Source organism: Physella acuta, unplaced genomic scaffold (genome assembly GCF_028476545.2).
Source record: "Physella acuta isolate Inbredline_101_S28 unplaced genomic scaffold, ASM2847654v3 ptg000751l, whole genome shotgun sequence".
NCBI classification, from domain to species: domain Eukaryota; kingdom Metazoa; phylum Mollusca; class Gastropoda; family Physidae; genus Physella; species Physella acuta.
Window position 1 is genome coordinate 230,038 of NW_026732269.1, and position 19,029 is coordinate 249,066.

A 19,029-nucleotide genomic window follows, 5' to 3' on the forward strand; every position below is an offset into this window, starting at 1 on the left:
CTAGCCAGATATTCAAGAATGCTAAGGATAAGTTACACTTAACACAGTAGTACAGTGGTTCTTAACTTTTTTTTGGAGGTACTGAACCTCCCCAGTTTTATCTGCACATTCATCAAACCCATGTTAATAGTTCTATCGCCAGCACAGACAAACTTCTATCATGAATCATATGAGTCGGGTGTGTCTTGACCTCTGCTGAACGCTTGAGAATGATTTACTGAGCCCTTGTGCTTCAATTGAAACCCAAGTAAGATCCACTCCAGTAGTTCAATTTCTACCACAAACAATACTAGTAATCTAATGTACAACTGACCAGTAATTAAAAGTCTATGACCAGAGAAGTAGGCAGACTCATACACTAAAGAACCACATACAATATATTATTACATAATAACATGATATTCTGGTGTCTGTTCAAGATATAACATGTGTTATTGTAGTAAACATAAAGCAAATAGGTTTGCACTAGTTGAGGAAATACACTAGGATTAAAACAGAACACAGTGGTATAAAATTGCATTTAAATTTTGTTTTGGACATTGTTAGCTATATTTGATTAAATAATCTCTAAAAAAATGTAACTTAAGAGACATTATCTAAATACTGACTTTTCTAATTCTGAAATATTATGGGTTTTTTTTTTAAAACAAATTTCAACTTCTGGATAAATTTTATTTGCAAATACACCTCATCTTCACTTACTTTCAAAGTATAGTACAGTTTTTGCATTAAATTTATAACTTTTCAAAAACAAAGTTTTAGCCCTTTTAAAATGTGTCACATTCTCCTAATGTCATTAATTTCAACTTTCTGCTAAAACAAGCTCTAAACATAAGAAATATAGAATCATCTAATAGAAAGTATTTGCTTCTCCTGATGAAAGTAAGTATAGATATTTAATGCTTGACAAGTTTTGTACAACACTCTCAAATTGGTCCCATTTATCAAATTTCTACAAAAGTAAATGATTTAATTTAAATATATTGTACCAAACTATTTATAGACAGGATTAGGGAATATCAAACGGAAACAATTGTAAGAAGTTATCATAGAAAGAAACTCGAAAACCTAATTTAAAAAAAATTATAACAAACATGAGTTGGAATAATAACTATAAGATTAAAATGAAGATCTAAAACAATGTAGTAAATAAATGGGGTATTTTAATACGAGTATTAAATAAAATAAATTATTCTTCAATGACTTACAAGTAAGTAAACAAAAAAAAATTCATCAAAATTTTGATAGAATGAAAAATGAAAGTTCATTATCTTTAGTAAACATATGACTAAATATAACTTAAATAAACAGTTAAAATGGTTATACTATGTCATTCTTTACAAGAGATGGTTAACATAATCTAAAATTTCAAACATATTTCAATAATCTTCATAGCCAAGTAGTTGCTCAACACGGGTATGTTTGTATAGAATTTATCAAAGAAATTTTCACCACACATAAGATACACAATGTTTTAAAATATGTATTTAAAAATATTTCAACACAAGAATGACCCCCCCCCCCCTCTATCAACATTAAAGGATTGAAAGTACTTCAACACTAAGAATTTTAAAATTGTATGAATACAATTCATAAAAATCTTTAAAAAGTTGTGCTATATCTTTCATTCTTAGGCCAACAGTTAAAACAAAACCTCTGCAAGCTAGTACGCCTTATATTTATTCCTATCAAGGACCAACACACATTACAGATCAAGCAAGGCACGTCTCTGAATAAAATCACTTCCTTCCAACACATGAAAACATCAGCGAAAATAAAAAGTTTAAATATATTCAAACACAGGACAAGGTCTCTCCTGTTGTCACAATTATTAAAAAAATACTACAGGGACTAAAGCAGTACTCATCATGAGGGGTTGTAGCCATAGATGAAAGGTATTCCTGTGGGCACACGCTTCTGGTAGTCCAGGTAATCTTCTCCAAAAAAGTTGAGCAGGTAAATCTCCTCTTCGTGAATTCTTTCATTGAAAAACTTCCAAGACACAATGGTGTAGCCGATAAGACAGATTGGATTGCACAGCATAATCTGGTAGTTGGTGGAAAAAATGTATACAATTTATTAGTTTGATGTCGACCTATGGCACTGGAGGCGGAGTCTTCTTGAAGAACTGAAACCAACTGGGATGTCTTGGGAGATGGCAAAATTAAAAGCCAGGGATCGGAAGAAATGGAAGGAAATGGTGGAGGCCCTATGTTCCATAAGGAGCAAAGAGGACTAAGTCAAGTCAATCTATGGCGCAAAACAAGCTAGATTATAATACTTTATTATGTCGAGATTACGAACAAAGAAAATTTTAAAAATAATTTCTCTTAGTTTTTTTTTTAAATGATTATAATTACAACATCCTGAAAATGTTAATAAAATTGAATAAAAATGAAAAATGTGGCTGTGGGTATTTTACATAGATGAAAAAAAAGGCTGAAATATAACTTGCTAGAGACAAAGAGAGACCTCTGAGTTTAAGGAATGCATATCTAACAATGAGTCTTGTTTATAACTTTGGTTATGCTGAAATGATGAATTAGTTAATCAGCACTGGAAACATTTACAGCCTTGATTTTTTATTCTCCAACAAAGTTAAGATGTAAAAACACTTTGGAAAACTTTATCTGCTTTCTTTAAATAACTCAACAGAAAAAGTAATAAAATCAAGGGAAATTTCTTTAGAAAGAGGATTTTGTACTATGTAAGCTTAGACGACATCAACAGAATATTTTAAATAAATGAATTTTGGATTAAACACAGTGTCTCATCATACCTGAGTCCCAATGCTCCAGGCAAACCAACCAACATAACTCGGGTGACGGAACAAACGGTAGACCCCTCTAGTCACCAGGGTGTGACCGTCCTGCTTTGTGTGCTGTATGTGATGGTTGAAGTTGGTGCGGGCAGTGAACATGCTTGACTTGCGCAACATCTCACCCCCTATAGTCAGGGTAGCACCGAGCACACTCACCCACCAAAGCTCTTTCAGTTCTGTAACAAAGAAAAGCAAATGGTGGAAATAAAATCTAAATCGTATTATCTTTACATCACAGTTTCACAGCATGCCCAAGAGCTACAATATAAGTAACAAGTTACTCATTGATCAACCAGACTTGTATATCTAGGATTTATGATATATAATGATATTACATGTACTAGAACATATCCATAGAGTAGTAATATAACTTTATAAGTCATATATGAATATGTGGGTAGAGATAAAAAGGAAATTAGAATTATAACTCATGGACCAGTTAATTTAAAGCCTCTCATTAGTGATAATCTTTACCCAACCTAATATTTAGTTTACAAAACAATTAAACTAAAAATTCACCAAAATACTGTTAAGTATAAAATTATAAAGTCAAAATGTGAATTTCTTGCCAACCTATCAACATTTACAGCTGAGTACTATCAACCACCCGAGTTCTTTCTAGTTTACTCATTATATACTTTGATATAATATATTAGTATTAAAAAATATTCTAAACTAACCTGGAAACAGGTAGGATTCCAAAATGTATTCACAGCATGAGGCCACTGCTGCCAGTTTGTATTCCAGACTGTGGTCAAGTAAAAATGAATCCAGTGTTAAGGATGATGGGTTGGTCAAGGCTGTGGTTTCATATTCAGACCAGTGGAAGAAGGTTAAGGCCATTAGGTACCAGCCAAAGTGGCACCAGTGCCAGCTATATAAACTGATAAGAAAGCTGAGGCCAAATACAAAACCAAGGTTCCCAGCCCTCACTGATATCTGTTGAGTAAAAAAAACAATTATTGAAAAAATAATACAAAATTTAAACTTGATGATAGTCAAAATATTAGAAAAGAAACAATGAATACTGGAATTATATATATTTTTTTGGAATAGAAAAAAAATTGCTTCAGGAATGGAATTAAAATTCAGTTGTTGCTTTTTGATAAAACTAAATTTTAAAAATTAGGGGATTGATTGCAAAATAGCTAAATGTAGGCAATAATGTTGGGTGTGTAGGAAATTCACATATTTTTTCTGGCATTTTATTAGATGGTTAGTTGTTTACACCTAGTAAAACGGAAGAGTTTACCAGTTTGTGTTTGGTATATCTATTTTGAATTGCATTTTACCAGGGCAGTGAACATCATTCTTTATTTGTTGAGGTCATCTATTAAAGAGACAACATAGATGGGGGAGGGGTCATCCTAGATGGGGGAGGGGTCATGAATTCCAAATAAGTTTACAAATAAGAATTGGTCAGTTTCTCTGCAATTGAATTGCACATTTACCACTTTAATGTTTTTATTAGCAAATATTTAAACAAATTAAGCTTAGGCCTAATAATGATATTGAGGGGAGGGGTGTAAAAGTATAGCCTAATATCTCGTCGTATATAAACTCTATTTTGTTGGAAGAGATGCATAGGCATAACTGTACATTAGTTTACATAAACTCTGGCAACAAATGAAAATTCGGATGATTATAGATACCGGTGTCCGATAATAGACTCTTCCATAAAATAGGTGTGTTGATTTGTTAGTACTAAAAGTTAGTAGTATTGTAATCTCGACTAGTAGTTTGGTTAGAAATTAGGGTTAGGCGTATGGTAGGACCAGGGATTCAAAGGGATGACTCAAAATATCATCCTTGACATTAGCCAGCCATGTGTGTATTTAGTTAACTACCAGTAACCTTACACCCCCTTATCGGATTTATCGGACACCGGAATAAAAATTCTCCCAAAAATTCTCATCATTTTGGAACAAACTCACTAAAACAATTGTTACTGAATAGTTTCACAATAAAGTTTTGAGTAATTTTATCTGCTACAGAAAGCAAATATTACCCTATAAGAATCCCTTTGATGGACGTATACTGCAGAGAATGCTCCATTGCACACTAGGAAATGTATCATCAGGATTCCATGCCAAAAATCTTGCCACAAAAAACTTAAAAACGGAATAAAAGTAAATAAGACAGGGAAGAAAACGAGACTCGCTCCTGTTGCGAAACTAAGCAGTGCTATTCTTGCTTGTCGAATCATTTTTAATGTGAGACTTAAAAATTATTTATGCACAGAGTGACTTTGGCGTTGTTTACTTCATGTTGAATTTATTATTTTTAGCCACGGGTCCTAGCGACTTGATTCTAAATTAGGTGTAAGTAAGTGCGCAGCAGTTGGAAAACATTAGACAAGCAAAAACTAAAATTTGGAAGTGCACAAAACAAAACTAAATAGACCTATAATGTTTATTAATTAATTGGATTTTTTATTTATTTTTATTTTTGTTAGCTAGATTCTACTCGTTTTTATTTTATTTTTTTTAATCATAGAAATTGTAAAAATAATAAATTTATGTTTTCCTTGTTTTTTTTTCATTCAGTGGCCTATGCGAAAGCATAATTTTTCCATTCTTAGCTTTTTGAATTCGACACTAGACACAGGACCTCCAACGATTAACCCCCCCCCCCCCCCCCCGAATTTCTTCCCCGAATAACATTTACCATCTACCCCCTCCACCCCACCCCCCTTCTGAACGAAATTGAATTTATATATACATACTTTTACCAGTGTCCACCCATGCCCCCCTCCCCCACCCCGGAAAATTTCAATTCCCCCCCCCCCCCCCCCGAGAAATAAGTCTGGAAGAAACACTGCTCTCCCCTCCCCCTTCCCCGATCAACGGCAGGGGAGGCGGGGTTGATAGTTAATTGACACGGAGTGATGCCCTGTTCCAAACAAAATGTTTTCATTAAAACAAAACGCATGACATAAGTCGTGTTTTGGTAAACATTGATTTAATCAACCCATCCCGTGGTTAAACATTGAGTTAACCCACCCATCCCGTGGTTAAACATTGATTTAATCAACCCATCCCGTGGTTAAACATTGAGTTAACCCACCCATCCCGTGGTTAAACATTGATTTAATTAACCCGTTGTGTGGTTTGTTAAACAATAATTTAATCAAATTATCATGTGGTTAAACATTGATTTAATCAACCCATCATATGATTAGTTAAACATTGATTTAATCAATTCATTCTGTGGTTAAACATCGATTTAATCAACCCATCCTGTGATTAGTTAAACATTGATTGAATCAATTCATTCTGTGGTTCAACATTGTTTTAATCAATTCATTATGGGGTTCAACATTGATTTAATCAACCCAACTTGTGATTAACATTGATTTAAACAACCCATCCAGGCTTAGAGATGGACGGCTTTTCTGGTGGCTTGACGAAGTGGTCAGGCAGGGGCGTGCCCGGGTAGGGGTCGCACAGGTAGTGAGGCACGGTGGTCATACAGCAGCGCTTGTTGGGGTCGTAGGGGTCGCAGTTATCATCGTAGTTTTGCAGGGTCAGGGGGTGGTCCTTGGGCTTCAGGTAGGGCACGAGGTGGTAGACTTCAGGTGCTGTGAATGTAAGGTAAGATGTGGGGTTTAATGAATGTAAGGTAAGATGTGGGGATTAATGTACGAGATGGTAGACTTCAGGTGCTGTGAATGTAAGGTAAGATGTGGGGTTTAATGCACTAGATGTTAGACTTCAGGAACTGTGAATGTAAGATGTGGGGTTTAATGTACGAGATGGTAGACTTCAGGGGCTGTGAATGTAAGGTAAGATGTGGGGTTTAATGCACTAGATGTTAGACTTCAGGAACTGTGAATGTAAGATGTGGGGTTTAATGTACGAGATGGTAGACTTCAGGGGCTGTGAATGTAAGGTAAGATGTGGGGTTTAATGCACTAGATGTTAGACTTCAGGAACTGTGAATGTAAGATGTGGGGTTTAATGTACGAGATGGTAGACTTCAGGGGCTGTGAATGTAAGGTAAGATGTGGGGTTTAATGCACTAGATGTTAGACTTCAGGAACTGTGAATGTAAGATGTGGGGTTTAATGTACGAGATGGTAGACTTCAGGGGCTGTGAATGTAAGGTAAGATGTGGGGTTTAATGCACTAGATGTTAGACTTCAGGAACTGTGAATGTAAGATGTGGGGTTTAATGTACGAGATGGTAGACTTCAGGGGCTGTGAATGTAAGGTAAGATGTGGGGTTTAATGAATGTTAAGGTAAGATGTGGGGTTTAATGTACGAGATGGTAGACTGTTTATACACCTGTCCTCTACCTACCCTATCATAACACTTGTTTATACACCTGTCCTCTACCTACCCTATCATAACACCTGTCTAAGACACTCACCTGTCCTCTACTCACCCTATCATAACACCTGTATAAGACACCTGTCCTCTACTCACCCTATCATGACATCTGTCTAAAACACCTGTCCTCACCCTATCATAACACCTGTCTAAGACACTCACCTGCACCTGCAGACGCGAACCTATTTGGATGACGCCTGAGCTCTTTACCCATCCAGTAGCCAGGGAAATGATCTCGCTGAGTCGACTCTTTGGAATATTTTAACGAGTCCACAATCTTGGACTTCCTGGAACCGTAGTGCTTCTCCTTTTGGCTGGTGGTCCAGTTCGTTTCATCTGTGAGCGGAGGAATTCTATTCTAGTTATCGCTTTATGTCAGCATCGGGAACTTAAAATATTCACTACCCACCCCACGGAATAATACAGGGCATCACCGTATCATAAACCACGCAGTCAACCATATCACTAAAAAAATCTACCAGAGACCGCAAACCACCTAATCATAAACATACTGTAACCCTTACAATCACATGACTATAAACCCACATTGACATTTCACGGTAAACCATGTGAGATCTGTAAACCATGTGGCTATAAACCTACTGTGACATGCACCCTCCACTGTAAACCTACTGAGACCTGCAACTATAAACCTACTGAGACCTGCCACTATAAACCTACTGAGACCTGCCACTATAAACCTACTAATACCTGCCACTATAAACCTACCGAGACCTGCAACTATAAACCTACTGAGACCTGCCACTACAAACCTAATGAGACCTGCCACTATAAACCTACTAAGACCTGCCACTATAAACCTACTGAGACCTGCAACTATAAACCTACTGAGACCTGCAACTATAAACCTACTAAGACCTGCCACTATAAACCTACTAAGACCTCCCAGTGTAAACCCTATTATAACTGTAAATTACGTGGCCACAAACCTACTGTGACCTGCACACATTCTGACTATCACGTGACCATCACGTGACCATCACGTGACCATCACGTGACCACCACGTGACCATCACGTGACCATAAACCTACTGATTGCCTCCAGCATCTCCCCCATCCTCCTCTCCCTGTGGACGGGCGGCTCCTCTGGCACCACCAGCAGACGTTTCTGGAACAAATCAGAAAACTTGCCTGAAACTTTTTCATTCATCTCCAGATATCTTTTAAATAAATTGTGGTTAGCGTTTATATTCTTGTCAGTGTCGTAGCCAGGATCGTCTCAGGGGGGGGGGTTCCAATTTTTACCCGGGGACAAGCTTTCGATTTGCACCCCCCCCCCCCTCAAACTTTCGATTTGCACCCCACCCCCCTCATACTTTTTATATATATACCGAGGGGTCTATGGGGGGGAGGGGGTTATGACCCCCCTAACCCCCCCCCCCCCCCCGCCTACGCCACTGATTCTTGTTGCTGATGTAGAAGTCGTATACTTTTATAACTTAACTACAGACTGAAAACTGTTTTGTCTGGAAACATTTTTCGTTTAAACTTTTTAATTTTGGGATAGTTTTTTTTCTTTCTGTGATGGTTTTTGAAAGTGTTGGACAAATGATTATATTACTTTCAACTAGATATGACTTGCGTACGCACGTAACTTTGTAACATGACTTGGGTAATGGCTTTATTATAACCTACTATCGAGTAGATAGAGCTGATAAATGACTTTGTAACTTACTATCGAGTAGATGTGACTTGGACTTTGCTGTAATCTACCATCGAGTAAATATGACTTGAAAATGACTGCAACTTACTATAGGGTAGATATGACTCGGGTTAGGGCATGGCTGCGTAACTTACCATCGAATAGATAAACATATAAATGTCTTGGTAACTTATTATAGGAAAGATGTGACTTGAGCACATGACTTTGTAACTTACTATCTGGTATATATGACTTGTAAATGCGTTTGTAACTTACTGTAGGAAAGATGTGTTTTTGAGGACAAAACTTTGTAACTTACTATAGGAAAAATGTGACTTGAGTACATGACTTTGTAACTTACTATCGGGTAGATGTGACTTGTAAATTACTTTGTAACTTACTATAAGACAGATGTGACTTGAGGACATGACTTTGTAACTTACTATAGGAAAAATGTGACTTGAGTACATGACTTTGTAACTTACTATCGGGTAGATGTGACTCGGGTACGGGATCCCCTCTGGAACCCATGGCCTGGCGTTTCTAGCAGGTTCGGGGGTCCAACGCGGGCGCTGAAAGTAGTAGTGGGACAGCGGCTCCTGGTAGTGGGCGCCGTAGGTAGTTCGAGGGCGTTTCTCGCCCCGTGTGAAGCACTGCATGGCGACACGCCTATACATGAGGAACAAACAAAACTTTACACTAATTTATGAGTTAAACACTACCCTCACCAAATCAAATGTACGCGCATATAGATAGTTTGTTCAATCTTACTTTGGCTTGGATCTGTGTTAAATCTTTTGCAGCTGTAACTTACTATTCAGTAGGGTGTGAGGGTGAAGTTTATATATATATATATATATATATATATATATATATATATATATATATATATATATATATATATATATATATATATATCCCATCTTACACTCTCTTGAAACTAGAGCAGTGGTTCCTAACCTGGGTTCATTCGAACCACCGAGGTTCATTGAGTGAGTCTCAGGGGGTTCGGGGAGGTCAAGGCACACACCCGACTTTCACGATGCGCATATGAGACTGGTAAGGTTCTGTACCTCAAGAAAGGTTAAGAACCACTATAATAGAGACATCTTAGGTTCTTTTATGAACTCACAAGATCAGCACGTTAGCTTGACGATCAGATCAGTTAATGGTTGTATGTTATACCGTGTTTCTTCAAGACTTTTTTCTCCTGGGAGGGAGCACTTTATAGTTTTTAGGGAGGCGGAGTAAAATTTCCGGCGAGGCGGACACTGTTAAAAGTATATATTTTCTGTATAAATTGAATTTTGTTCGGGGGTGGTGGGCAAAGAAACCTACCGCCCCCCCCCCCCCCGCCAAGAGATGTCTGGAAGAAACTCTGGTTGTATAAAAGACGGTAACGTATACCAGTAGGTCTACCTAAGCGCTGGTCACAACTGCGCTTACCACGTTTTAGCGCAAGAATCTAACAGATCTGGAGTCTATAATCTAGATAAGAATCTAGATCTAGATCTAGATATTTAATTTTTTTTTACACTAGACCTGTCCTGATAATCGCATAAACTAAAATACCTCGCTAAGTCCAATGCTATCTATAATTCTAACTGTAGGCTGCTGAAAACTATTGTTAAGTAAACCATTGACTACAGTTCCTTAAAGGTAATACCCAAATCGAAAACGCTTGAATGTTTTACCTTCAGTGCAAACTACTCAACAAATTTGTTTACATGGGCGCCATTAATGTTTAGTGTTTACCTAGAAACCATACACTTTTGAGGACGTCATTAGAACGTGTGTATGGACTGAGTATGTAAAATAGTTTCGTTTTATTCTGATAAACATAAAAACATGAGTAAACAATAACTTTTCAACGAACTACGTTCTTCTAAACCTGGACTTACGAATGATTGTTAGGGTGTTTTTGTGAAATTTGATTTCTTTGCTAAAATCATAAAATCCATATTTTAGTGAAGAAAAACGGTGATATTTACAATAAAAAGGGGAAAAAAATACCACACGACTTTATTTAGTGAATAGTTTAAACCGCCACCCCAACATCCCCTGCCCATGCTACTAAAACTCCTTCAGATTTTGAAATTGGCTTGCTAGGATGTTTAGAAATACGTTTGTTACAAGTTTATTATCTTAACTGTAGACAACATAAAAATAATAAAATAAACATTTCTTTTTCATAAAATGATTGTGCATCACAGTAAAACCCAACCCGATTTTTAAAACTATAACTGCCGATAAAATAAATTATCGGCTGTACAAAAATATACTTTCTTTAAATGTTGAAAATAAAGATGCATAGTAAATGGTTATATCTTACTGACCCTAGCGTACCAAGAATAATTTAGACCTAGCGATTCGATACACAGATAAATCTATTTAAAGATTTTATTTGGTGTTTAAGATCTAGTGTGTTTACTCGTCTGTAATTGAAAATGTGTTCTTTTAGTTTTCCCACATATTGATTCGGTTTTCTTCAAACAAAAGCTGTTAAGTGTTTTATCAAATAGTGTCTAGTGTTATTCACACACACAACTTTAGAAAATGATACATTGCAGTGAGATTGCTGGGTGGGTATAGAACAGATGAACAATTCGCCATTCCACATTGAAGTTCTAATCTGTATGGACTTATTTTAATCTTTTTTGTTGCTCAATTTTCTGGACTTCACTGGAGCGGTTGTTGAAATAGCTGCAATTGGTAGAATATTGTTATATTAATTATTTTTTATTTATTTTATGGTATAAATTAATTGTATTTGAATATACTAAAGTCACAAACTAAACTAGGCTATAACCTATTTATATTCTGTTGAAGTGTATTCAACGGGAGAATTGCATGTTGTCATCACATTTTCTATTTTCTTACTCTTCAGAAACAGCAATGTTGGGCTATAGATGTATGCAGTACCTGCGCTTAATAGTGGTGTTGGCTGCATCTTTAAAGATAGTTAATGGACAACAAGGTATTTATACAATATACAAATATAAGGAAAAACATCTAAATGTTCGTTATTATTATGCATTTTTTACATAATCGACCATTAATACATATTCATATATGTTATTATACAGTTATAAGCATTTGCCATTTACACGAGAAAAATTGTGGATTTTCTGTACAATGATCAATACTTTGCTAGTATTGTGGCGCAAAATCTTTAATAAAGAGTTTTAAGCAAGTGGCTTATACTGTTGCCACTGTTATAGCTTATGCGTAGGATCTATCATTTGTTGTTAAACTATCCTATTTTAGATGTAGGCGTTAGGGTTATTAATCAATTATTAATTAATTTGTTTTTTGTTTTTTTTTAACGAAGGCGTCGGTGGTATTCAGTATGCAGAGCTAACTGTCCAATCCAACATATACACAACCACCATTACACTAGGATTCAAAAATGACTATAGGCTATTTGCCCTAGCCCTGCTGAACAACGTAGACTCCACCTCTTTATGTGCCCTCTACTGTACACAGTACACAACTTGTACAGCCTTCCTCACCTACTCAGCCAACCAGCTCTGTATCCTGTACAACACAACCCTGACTACCAGACTACCGGTTGGACTTAATTACTTCTTAAAAACTGGATAAGGATCTAATGTTATAGCTAATAATTATTTCGAAATTGCTCATATGTTTACTATTTATTAAAATATTATACATTCAATCAGATTCTTTTTCTTTTAATTTTACTATTGAACCAAAATATATATCCCCCTGATTTCTCTAAGCCCATTTATGTTTAGAAAAATAAAATATAATTTTTTAAAGCTTAATACAGTTTTTGTTGTTTATTTTATGTAATGGGAGAAATGTTGTCAGTTCTGTTTTATTTAGTTGGCTTTTAATACAAAGTTACGTCAGTAACATATTAACATTTTTTTAGTCAGTCTATAGTGTTAAAGTGCTGAGAAATTCGAATACGACAAGGCTGAAAACAAATTTGATGCTATACTGATTTACGTGTTTGAATTTTTATTAAACGGATAAACTTATTAACATTACATTTAAAACGTTTAAAATCAAAGCTTCAAATGATACTTTAAAAGTAAATTTCTTTTTTTAGCCTAGTAAATTTAAAATGTGTAATAAAGCTAAAATGAAATGTTGTATTTCGGTATCTAAACAATTAAGCACTGACTAAAGTATCGGACTAAATATCTTTTAGTGACGCAGACGATAACACTACACCCAATAACTGGACAGGTAACATCGATGACAGAACAAAGTAGCCTACCACGTGGGTTGATGGGATCTTTTAAAGTCATAACCCTATTGGCGTTCGACTTTTTTTTTTACTCTAACCTGTGCTAGATACGGTCATTAAAAGTACCCTGGACTTTTAATGAAACAGACCTGCCTTTGTTTCAACTTTCATTAAAGAACGTATTATTTTTTGTGTGAAAATCAATCAAGGAAAAAATGCACAGATGTAAAAATGCAGCGCCACACACTAACTTTAGTATAATCAAGAAGAAATACTTTAAAATAACACCATATTTAAAGAACAATATTTACCCATCTGTATAAAATGTTTTAGATAAAAAACATTGTCATTCTTTCTACAATGTTGCTCACAATGCTCATTCATTTCATATTAAAATTCATAGCATAACAGAAACGGTTCTGTTCAAACAGAGTGAACCTCCAGATATTGATTGTTGAGGCACGTTGTTCAGCAGTGAAGGCAGAGATCGTGTGGATGCTAGAGCCAGACTCTAACGTCTATCATGAGCTTACAGGGATAGCTAAGTGAGAGTACAAACCTAGCTAAATATTGCTGTAGTCAGCCATTCTCTTATTGTAGTCTCATTGTAGTGTAGGGAAGTAAACCTAATGACATTGTCGGATTTTCGTATAGGCTCCCAGACAAAGAATGTACTTTAAAAGCTTTTGAAAAGTATTGCCCCCATCTACATTTTTTAAAAGTTTACAGTGTTCGAAGATAAAAAAAACACCTTCTACTTCCGGAAACAAGAAAGCACTTTTGTGACACCGTTTACTTATATATGTATTCCTTCAGTGGTTCTGTGTTTGGCTCCTCGTGTTTCCTCTGTAGTACCGGAGTAACTTGCTACAAGAACTAATGTTAACACAATCAGTGTTAATGTTTGCACGTACTCATTACACCATCAGTGGTGAATAGAAGTGAGGAACGAGCTATAACAAGGAAACAATAACGGTGAACAATAGCAGCTAATAGTAGACTGGAATAAAAGACCTTTAATGACGCTTGACATAAAGACTTAGTCACAGTACGTCAATATTGACGAAAGGAACAGCCATACGCTTGGCTTAAGGATTCTAAGTGTGACGGAAGTGTTGAGCTATGATTGTATTTAAATACGACCTTTTTTCTCTGTGAATTCCTGCTTTTAACATTCGCCGGTTTACAAGTCTCATTCTGTTCTCTGGAAAACACCACAGCAGTTTCATAAGATTTGTCACCAGTTGTGTCATTTTATTAAACACCTAACATGGTTATATTGATGGTGCTGTTTCTAATGCTGACCAGTGGATGCTGGACTAACGGACAAACCTCCAATTGTAACGGTAACTACAACATATTCTCCTACCTTGATTAAAAGCCTCGGCATATTCTTTTTTTTTATTGGCAAGCATTTTCGGCATTTCATTTTTAAATTTCAATGAACTTTAGATCTATCAGTCAAACATTATTTGGAGATTTGTGCTATATTAAATTTCAGACAAACGAAGTACATTCAGACATATCAAAGAGTTGTAAAAGTCTCATAAATTAATTCATAAATACTTTATGTTAGCTGAAAAATTGTTTTTAATATGAAAGTATCATATTTGTATGCACAATTCTAACAACGTGTTTGATAAATTTACTTCGCTGAATATGTCAATAATTTTCAAGTTTCAATTTTTTTTAAAACTATGAATCTCATTGACTATCATTGTTTAATGAATTGTTATTCTAGATCCCGCATGTTCCAGTTCAGGTCCTGGTGGTATTGTGTATGAAGATGTACCTATCCAATCCAACATCTACACACTCACTAGTAAAACAGGTTTCAAAAATGACTACAAGTTCTTTGCCCTGGCCCTGCTCTACAACGTAGACTCCAACTCTCTATGTGCCCTCTACTGTACACAGTACACAACTTGTACAGCCTTCCTCACCTACTCCCTCAGCCAGCTTTGTATCCTGTACAACACAACCCTGGCTAACAGACTACCTCTGGGATTGTTGTACTACGCTAAAACTGGATAGGACGGCACAGTCAGAGCATTCAGCATGTCTCAACTGTTTCTCATAACACTTTTAACAATGAAACAGAAAACTTTATTTTTTTACCCTACATGCCTACACATAAACAGAGGAATATTTTTTTTCATCGAAACGATATGTAATACCATTAAACCGCACCAGTTTTTATTTTTTTTATTGTTTTTTTTTTGTTGTTGTTATTTATTTTCAATAAGACAAATTTGTTTATAGATAAAAAGAAAATTGTTTAAAAAAATATTAAAGGAGAGTGTAAAGAAATAAAGTTGTTTTATAAAGTGTATTTATCTGGAAATCAGCCGACTTAAGCTAACTGAAGATGCTGGCGGATAATTTATTTATTTTCTGGCTTAATTTCGTGATTGATTTTTTTTCTTTACTGATCTTTCCCTTTTTCACAACGCTTTACTCACTTTCGCGCACAAACCGTTTAAAACAAAACCCCTTAAAGCAGGTTTGTTTCTCTCTCTCTCTCTCTTTCTCTCTTTCAGAATATTACGGAAATGAGTGAGACAAGTGTAATTAAAGAGTTGCGATATAAGATCTGCCGCTAGTATTTTAGTTTGTTTTTTCTTCCCAAATAAACTGTGAAAGCCGCGTATAAGGTTCATTTTATCTCAAACTTTATTCGTAACTCAAAGCAGAAATTATTTGCTCAAACACTTTGTTTGAGAGAATGGTAAGGGGGAGGGAGGCGATTTAGGAGCAAAAAATCTAAGAAAGTATATAATTGAAATGAATCAGGTTTATTACATGTTCATGCTTTCTTACAAATTAACCCTCATTGTAGTATTCTAGAATATTTTAGCCTGAGAAGAAATATAACTCTTTTTGTTAAGGTCCATGTCCCGAATTTATTTATGTCCAATACACGCATTGTAACAAACTAAGTAAATGATTTAACTTTCTCATATTGGATTTGTCGCATCTGAGTCAGATCACATATCACGTATTATTACAAGAATTCTGCCAGTAAATTATACTTTTTGTGTCGGTAGCCGAATATTCAAGCGTAATCAAATGGCTAAAAAAGTGAATGGTCGACAGGCAGCAGATAGAAGCTGTATTTGATATTACAAGAACAAGCGAAATCCATTATTTGTTCGTTGTTATAAAAATAATATCGTATTGAATTTACTTTGCATGTAATGCTTTATTCATTTCTGAGTTACTTAATTTTAATGATATACTGCTTGAGCATATCATATCTCATTTCAGTAAATGTTAAAAAAAACTCAATGTTTATCTTTATCGCCTGAAGAAAAGCAGTTATTTACACAGTGCAAAGTCTGTCTATGAAAACAACGCTCATGCGTGGTCGATCGTAAAGAAATATTCACAAAAATACTATCATGTTTATGCTAATTTCCTGATCAGCTCTAATCCTAATTTTACACATAACAATACATCTTGCGATTGTTTAGTCTGCTGCTAATTCACCATTTATTTACAATACATTGAAACAATATTAACTTTAAAAATATTTTTTTTTCCAAATTAAATGAGTTATTTATCACTCTGAAAATTTGTGATATGGATTTATACAATATTAAAGCTTAATATTTAAGCAGAAATCGACGGTTTTGATATAAAAATATATGACAATATATTACCAATTATTAGGAAAATTTACTATTAAAAAATTCCTTAACTAAAAAAACTGAAACAACGAATCAATGTATTCTCTATTTCTGTTTAACTTGAGTCTACTCTTAACGAGGAGAAAAATAAAGTTCACGATAACAAAAGAAGACGAGTCAGTAAACTTCTACAACGTGCAAGATATAATTCCATCAATATCCTCAGGCCGCAGGTTGTTTGACAAAAAAACATTAGTATTGTGCTCTTGGCGTGAACCGCTTTTTGTTAAAAGCGCCGTGTCCATTCATGTGACAATACATTGCGAACTCTTGGATCAATTATTGTAAAGACCTAGTTTTATAGGACTTAGCCATTTGTTTCCGCAAAAACATTTTAGTCTCTTTTATGTCATTGGAAGAACGATAAAACAATTGTATTTTACGATATCCTAATTCAAATACAAAAAAAAACGTAAAGGGTTTCCGAGCAAACAAAACCCCTTGGACATAACCCCCTCCCTCCCCCCCCCCCCCCTCGCCGCATATAAATCCCACAGAATAGTGATATTTTTTAAAGGTAAGTTTTTTTCCCAATCAAATGTATTGGATGTATAATATAAACTATTCGTACTTTAAAAATGCATTAAATGTCATGCTTTCTTCTTGGTTATCGTCAAGAAATATTTAAATACATACAAGACAATTTACAATCCAATCCGGCAATTTGAATAAAATAATTAATTTAAAAGTTATATTACTGTTGATGTTAATCCTTTGATTTTTCTCTATCAACTTTGGGTCATAATAGCAAAAGAAGGTTTTATTTAACGTTTAGCACTGCTCACTGGCTTTCATCAAAGCAACTTGTACATAGGTTCTATAAAAATATACATTTTCGCAAAACTAGCTAAAATAGTTACCAAAAAAAAAACAGAATAATAAAAATCATTACTGAAAGGTAAAAAAAAAAATTATAATAATACTAAATTAATATGAGTTCTGTGTTTAGATTTGATTAAAGTTGTAACAAATTAAAAAGATATTTTGAATGGTATAATTGTTCATCGGTAAAAGATGTTTTAAAAGCCCTTGAAGAAGAACAAACGAGCGTTTCCTATGTAGCATCAAATCGTTATCACCCTGAAGACAAAAAAAGCCTCACGCAAATTTGATCAGGATGGTATAGTTAGATTAGTCTGCGTCATCTTAGGTCATCTTTCTCTAAATAGGCCTATGCAAATAGTACAACCTTGCTAAAATAATAAGTACTAATGAAAGAAACTCACAAAGAATGTTCCTTTTAAAAAAACAAAGTACGTTTTCAAATAAAATAATATTAATTATCTCTGTATCACATTAACATGCAAATATTATATGATATTTAATTCTAGAAAGTAAATGCTAATGCAAGATGAATATTAAAGTAAAAATAAACTTTTAGTGTTATCATTAGAGACTTTTATATTATTTTCAAGATATTATGTTTGATATCTAGAGTTATTTACTTAAGTGAAGTTTATGCAGGTTTTTAGTTTTCCTTTATATTGATTCACGTTTAGATTGCACAAATAACAACTCTTAAGTTCAATGTGCATTACATTTTTTTAAATCTTTAAAAGCTGATGGAAAGGAGCATATTAGAACAGTAAATCATTCGACAATTTGGTTCCTGAATAGATTTATGCTTACATATTTTCAAAAATATATAAGCTGAAATAATTTGGCAGAAAAAGGCGAAAATACTAAAACAAGTTAATAAAAAGTCTAGTGACAATTTCCTTATGTTATCCATAACAATTTTAAATCGAGATAAATCATATATTCAGCAAATAAATAATGCAACACAAGTAGTTTCAATAATTCAAAACAAAATAGAAAAAATCCTTTCGAACTTCCGCTTATTCGCTATGGTAAAATCCTTTCGAACCTCAGCGCTTTGCGCTAAATCATCCTAGGCCTACAGGACGCTCAGTTTAAAAATTCTTAATTATTTTTTTGTGGCCGAACGAAAGGATATTTTTGAAAACTTTTTTCGGCAATATTGTTCTAAATTATGGCAGAAATCGATTGGTAAATGTTTCAAGTCGCTAAGTGGTCTGGTTGCCGACATATGGGCCAAAAACTGCATTTTTTCGAGGTTTTTTGGCTTTTCCGGGAAATCCAGGAAGGAATTCCGGGAATTTTTTTTGGCCCACAATCATCCTCGGAACTTGCTTAACATATTTGCTTTAGAACTAGTCATCTATATTGCTTCGTTGAGGAGGAGATACGACTTAAAGACGACTTAAAGCTGCGGACACAATGCATCCATACATTCCCAGAAATGACGAGTTAATAATCGCAATTCTCCAGAATGGAAATTGCG

At 34.8% G+C, this 19,029-nt stretch overlaps 2 protein-coding genes across 2 annotated transcripts; both read right to left on the bottom strand.

The window, feature by feature from the left end:
- Window positions 1-1,685: 1,685 nt before the first annotated feature.
- LOC131950300 (protein-S-isoprenylcysteine O-methyltransferase-like) lies at window positions 1,686-5,134 on the bottom strand. The gene is made up of 4 exons (XM_059312405.1): window positions 4,830-5,134; window positions 3,502-3,760; window positions 2,780-2,997; window positions 1,686-2,046 (listed from the first exon to the last, which is right to left on the bottom strand). The coding sequence occupies exons 1-4, from the start codon at window positions 5,025-5,027 to the stop codon at window positions 1,867-1,869; spliced, it is 855 nt and encodes a 284-aa protein (XP_059168388.1). The 5' UTR covers window positions 5,028-5,134; the 3' UTR covers window positions 1,686-1,866.
- A 970-nt stretch (window positions 5,135-6,104) lies between these two features.
- LOC131950312 (uncharacterized) lies at window positions 6,105-10,579 on the bottom strand. The gene is made up of 5 exons (XM_059312416.1): window positions 10,511-10,579; window positions 9,302-9,485; window positions 8,207-8,282; window positions 7,316-7,489; window positions 6,105-6,401 (listed from the first exon to the last, which is right to left on the bottom strand). Exons 2-5 carry the CDS (start codon window positions 9,473-9,475, stop codon window positions 6,178-6,180), a joined length of 648 nt encoding a protein of 215 aa, XP_059168399.1. The 5' UTR covers window positions 9,476-9,485; window positions 10,511-10,579; the 3' UTR covers window positions 6,105-6,177.
- Between the last annotated feature and the right edge of the window lie 8,450 nt (window positions 10,580-19,029).

Coding starts and splice junctions, on each gene's coding strand:
- LOC131950300 (XM_059312405.1), bottom strand. CDS start 5,027: ATGATTCGACAAGCAAGAATAGCACTGCTTAGTTTCGCAACAGGAGCG. Junction 3,761..4,829: donor ATCAAAGGGATTCTTATAGG/GTAATATTTGCT, acceptor TTTACTCAACAG/ATATCAGTGAGGGCTGGGAA. Junction 2,047..2,779: donor CCTGGAGCATTGGGACTCAG/GTATGATGAGAC, acceptor ACCAACTACCAG/ATTATGCTGTGCAATCCAAT.
- LOC131950312 (XM_059312416.1), bottom strand. CDS start 9,475: ATGCAGTGCTTCACACGGGGCGAGAAACGCCCTCGAACTACCTACGGC. Junction 8,283..9,301: donor CGAGTCACATCTACCCGATA/GTAAGTTACAAA, acceptor GATTTGTTCCAG/AAACGTCTGCTGGTGGTGCC. Junction 7,490..8,206: donor GGAGATGCTGGAGGCAATCA/GTAGGTTTATGG, acceptor CTCCGCTCACAG/ATGAAACGAACTGGACCACC.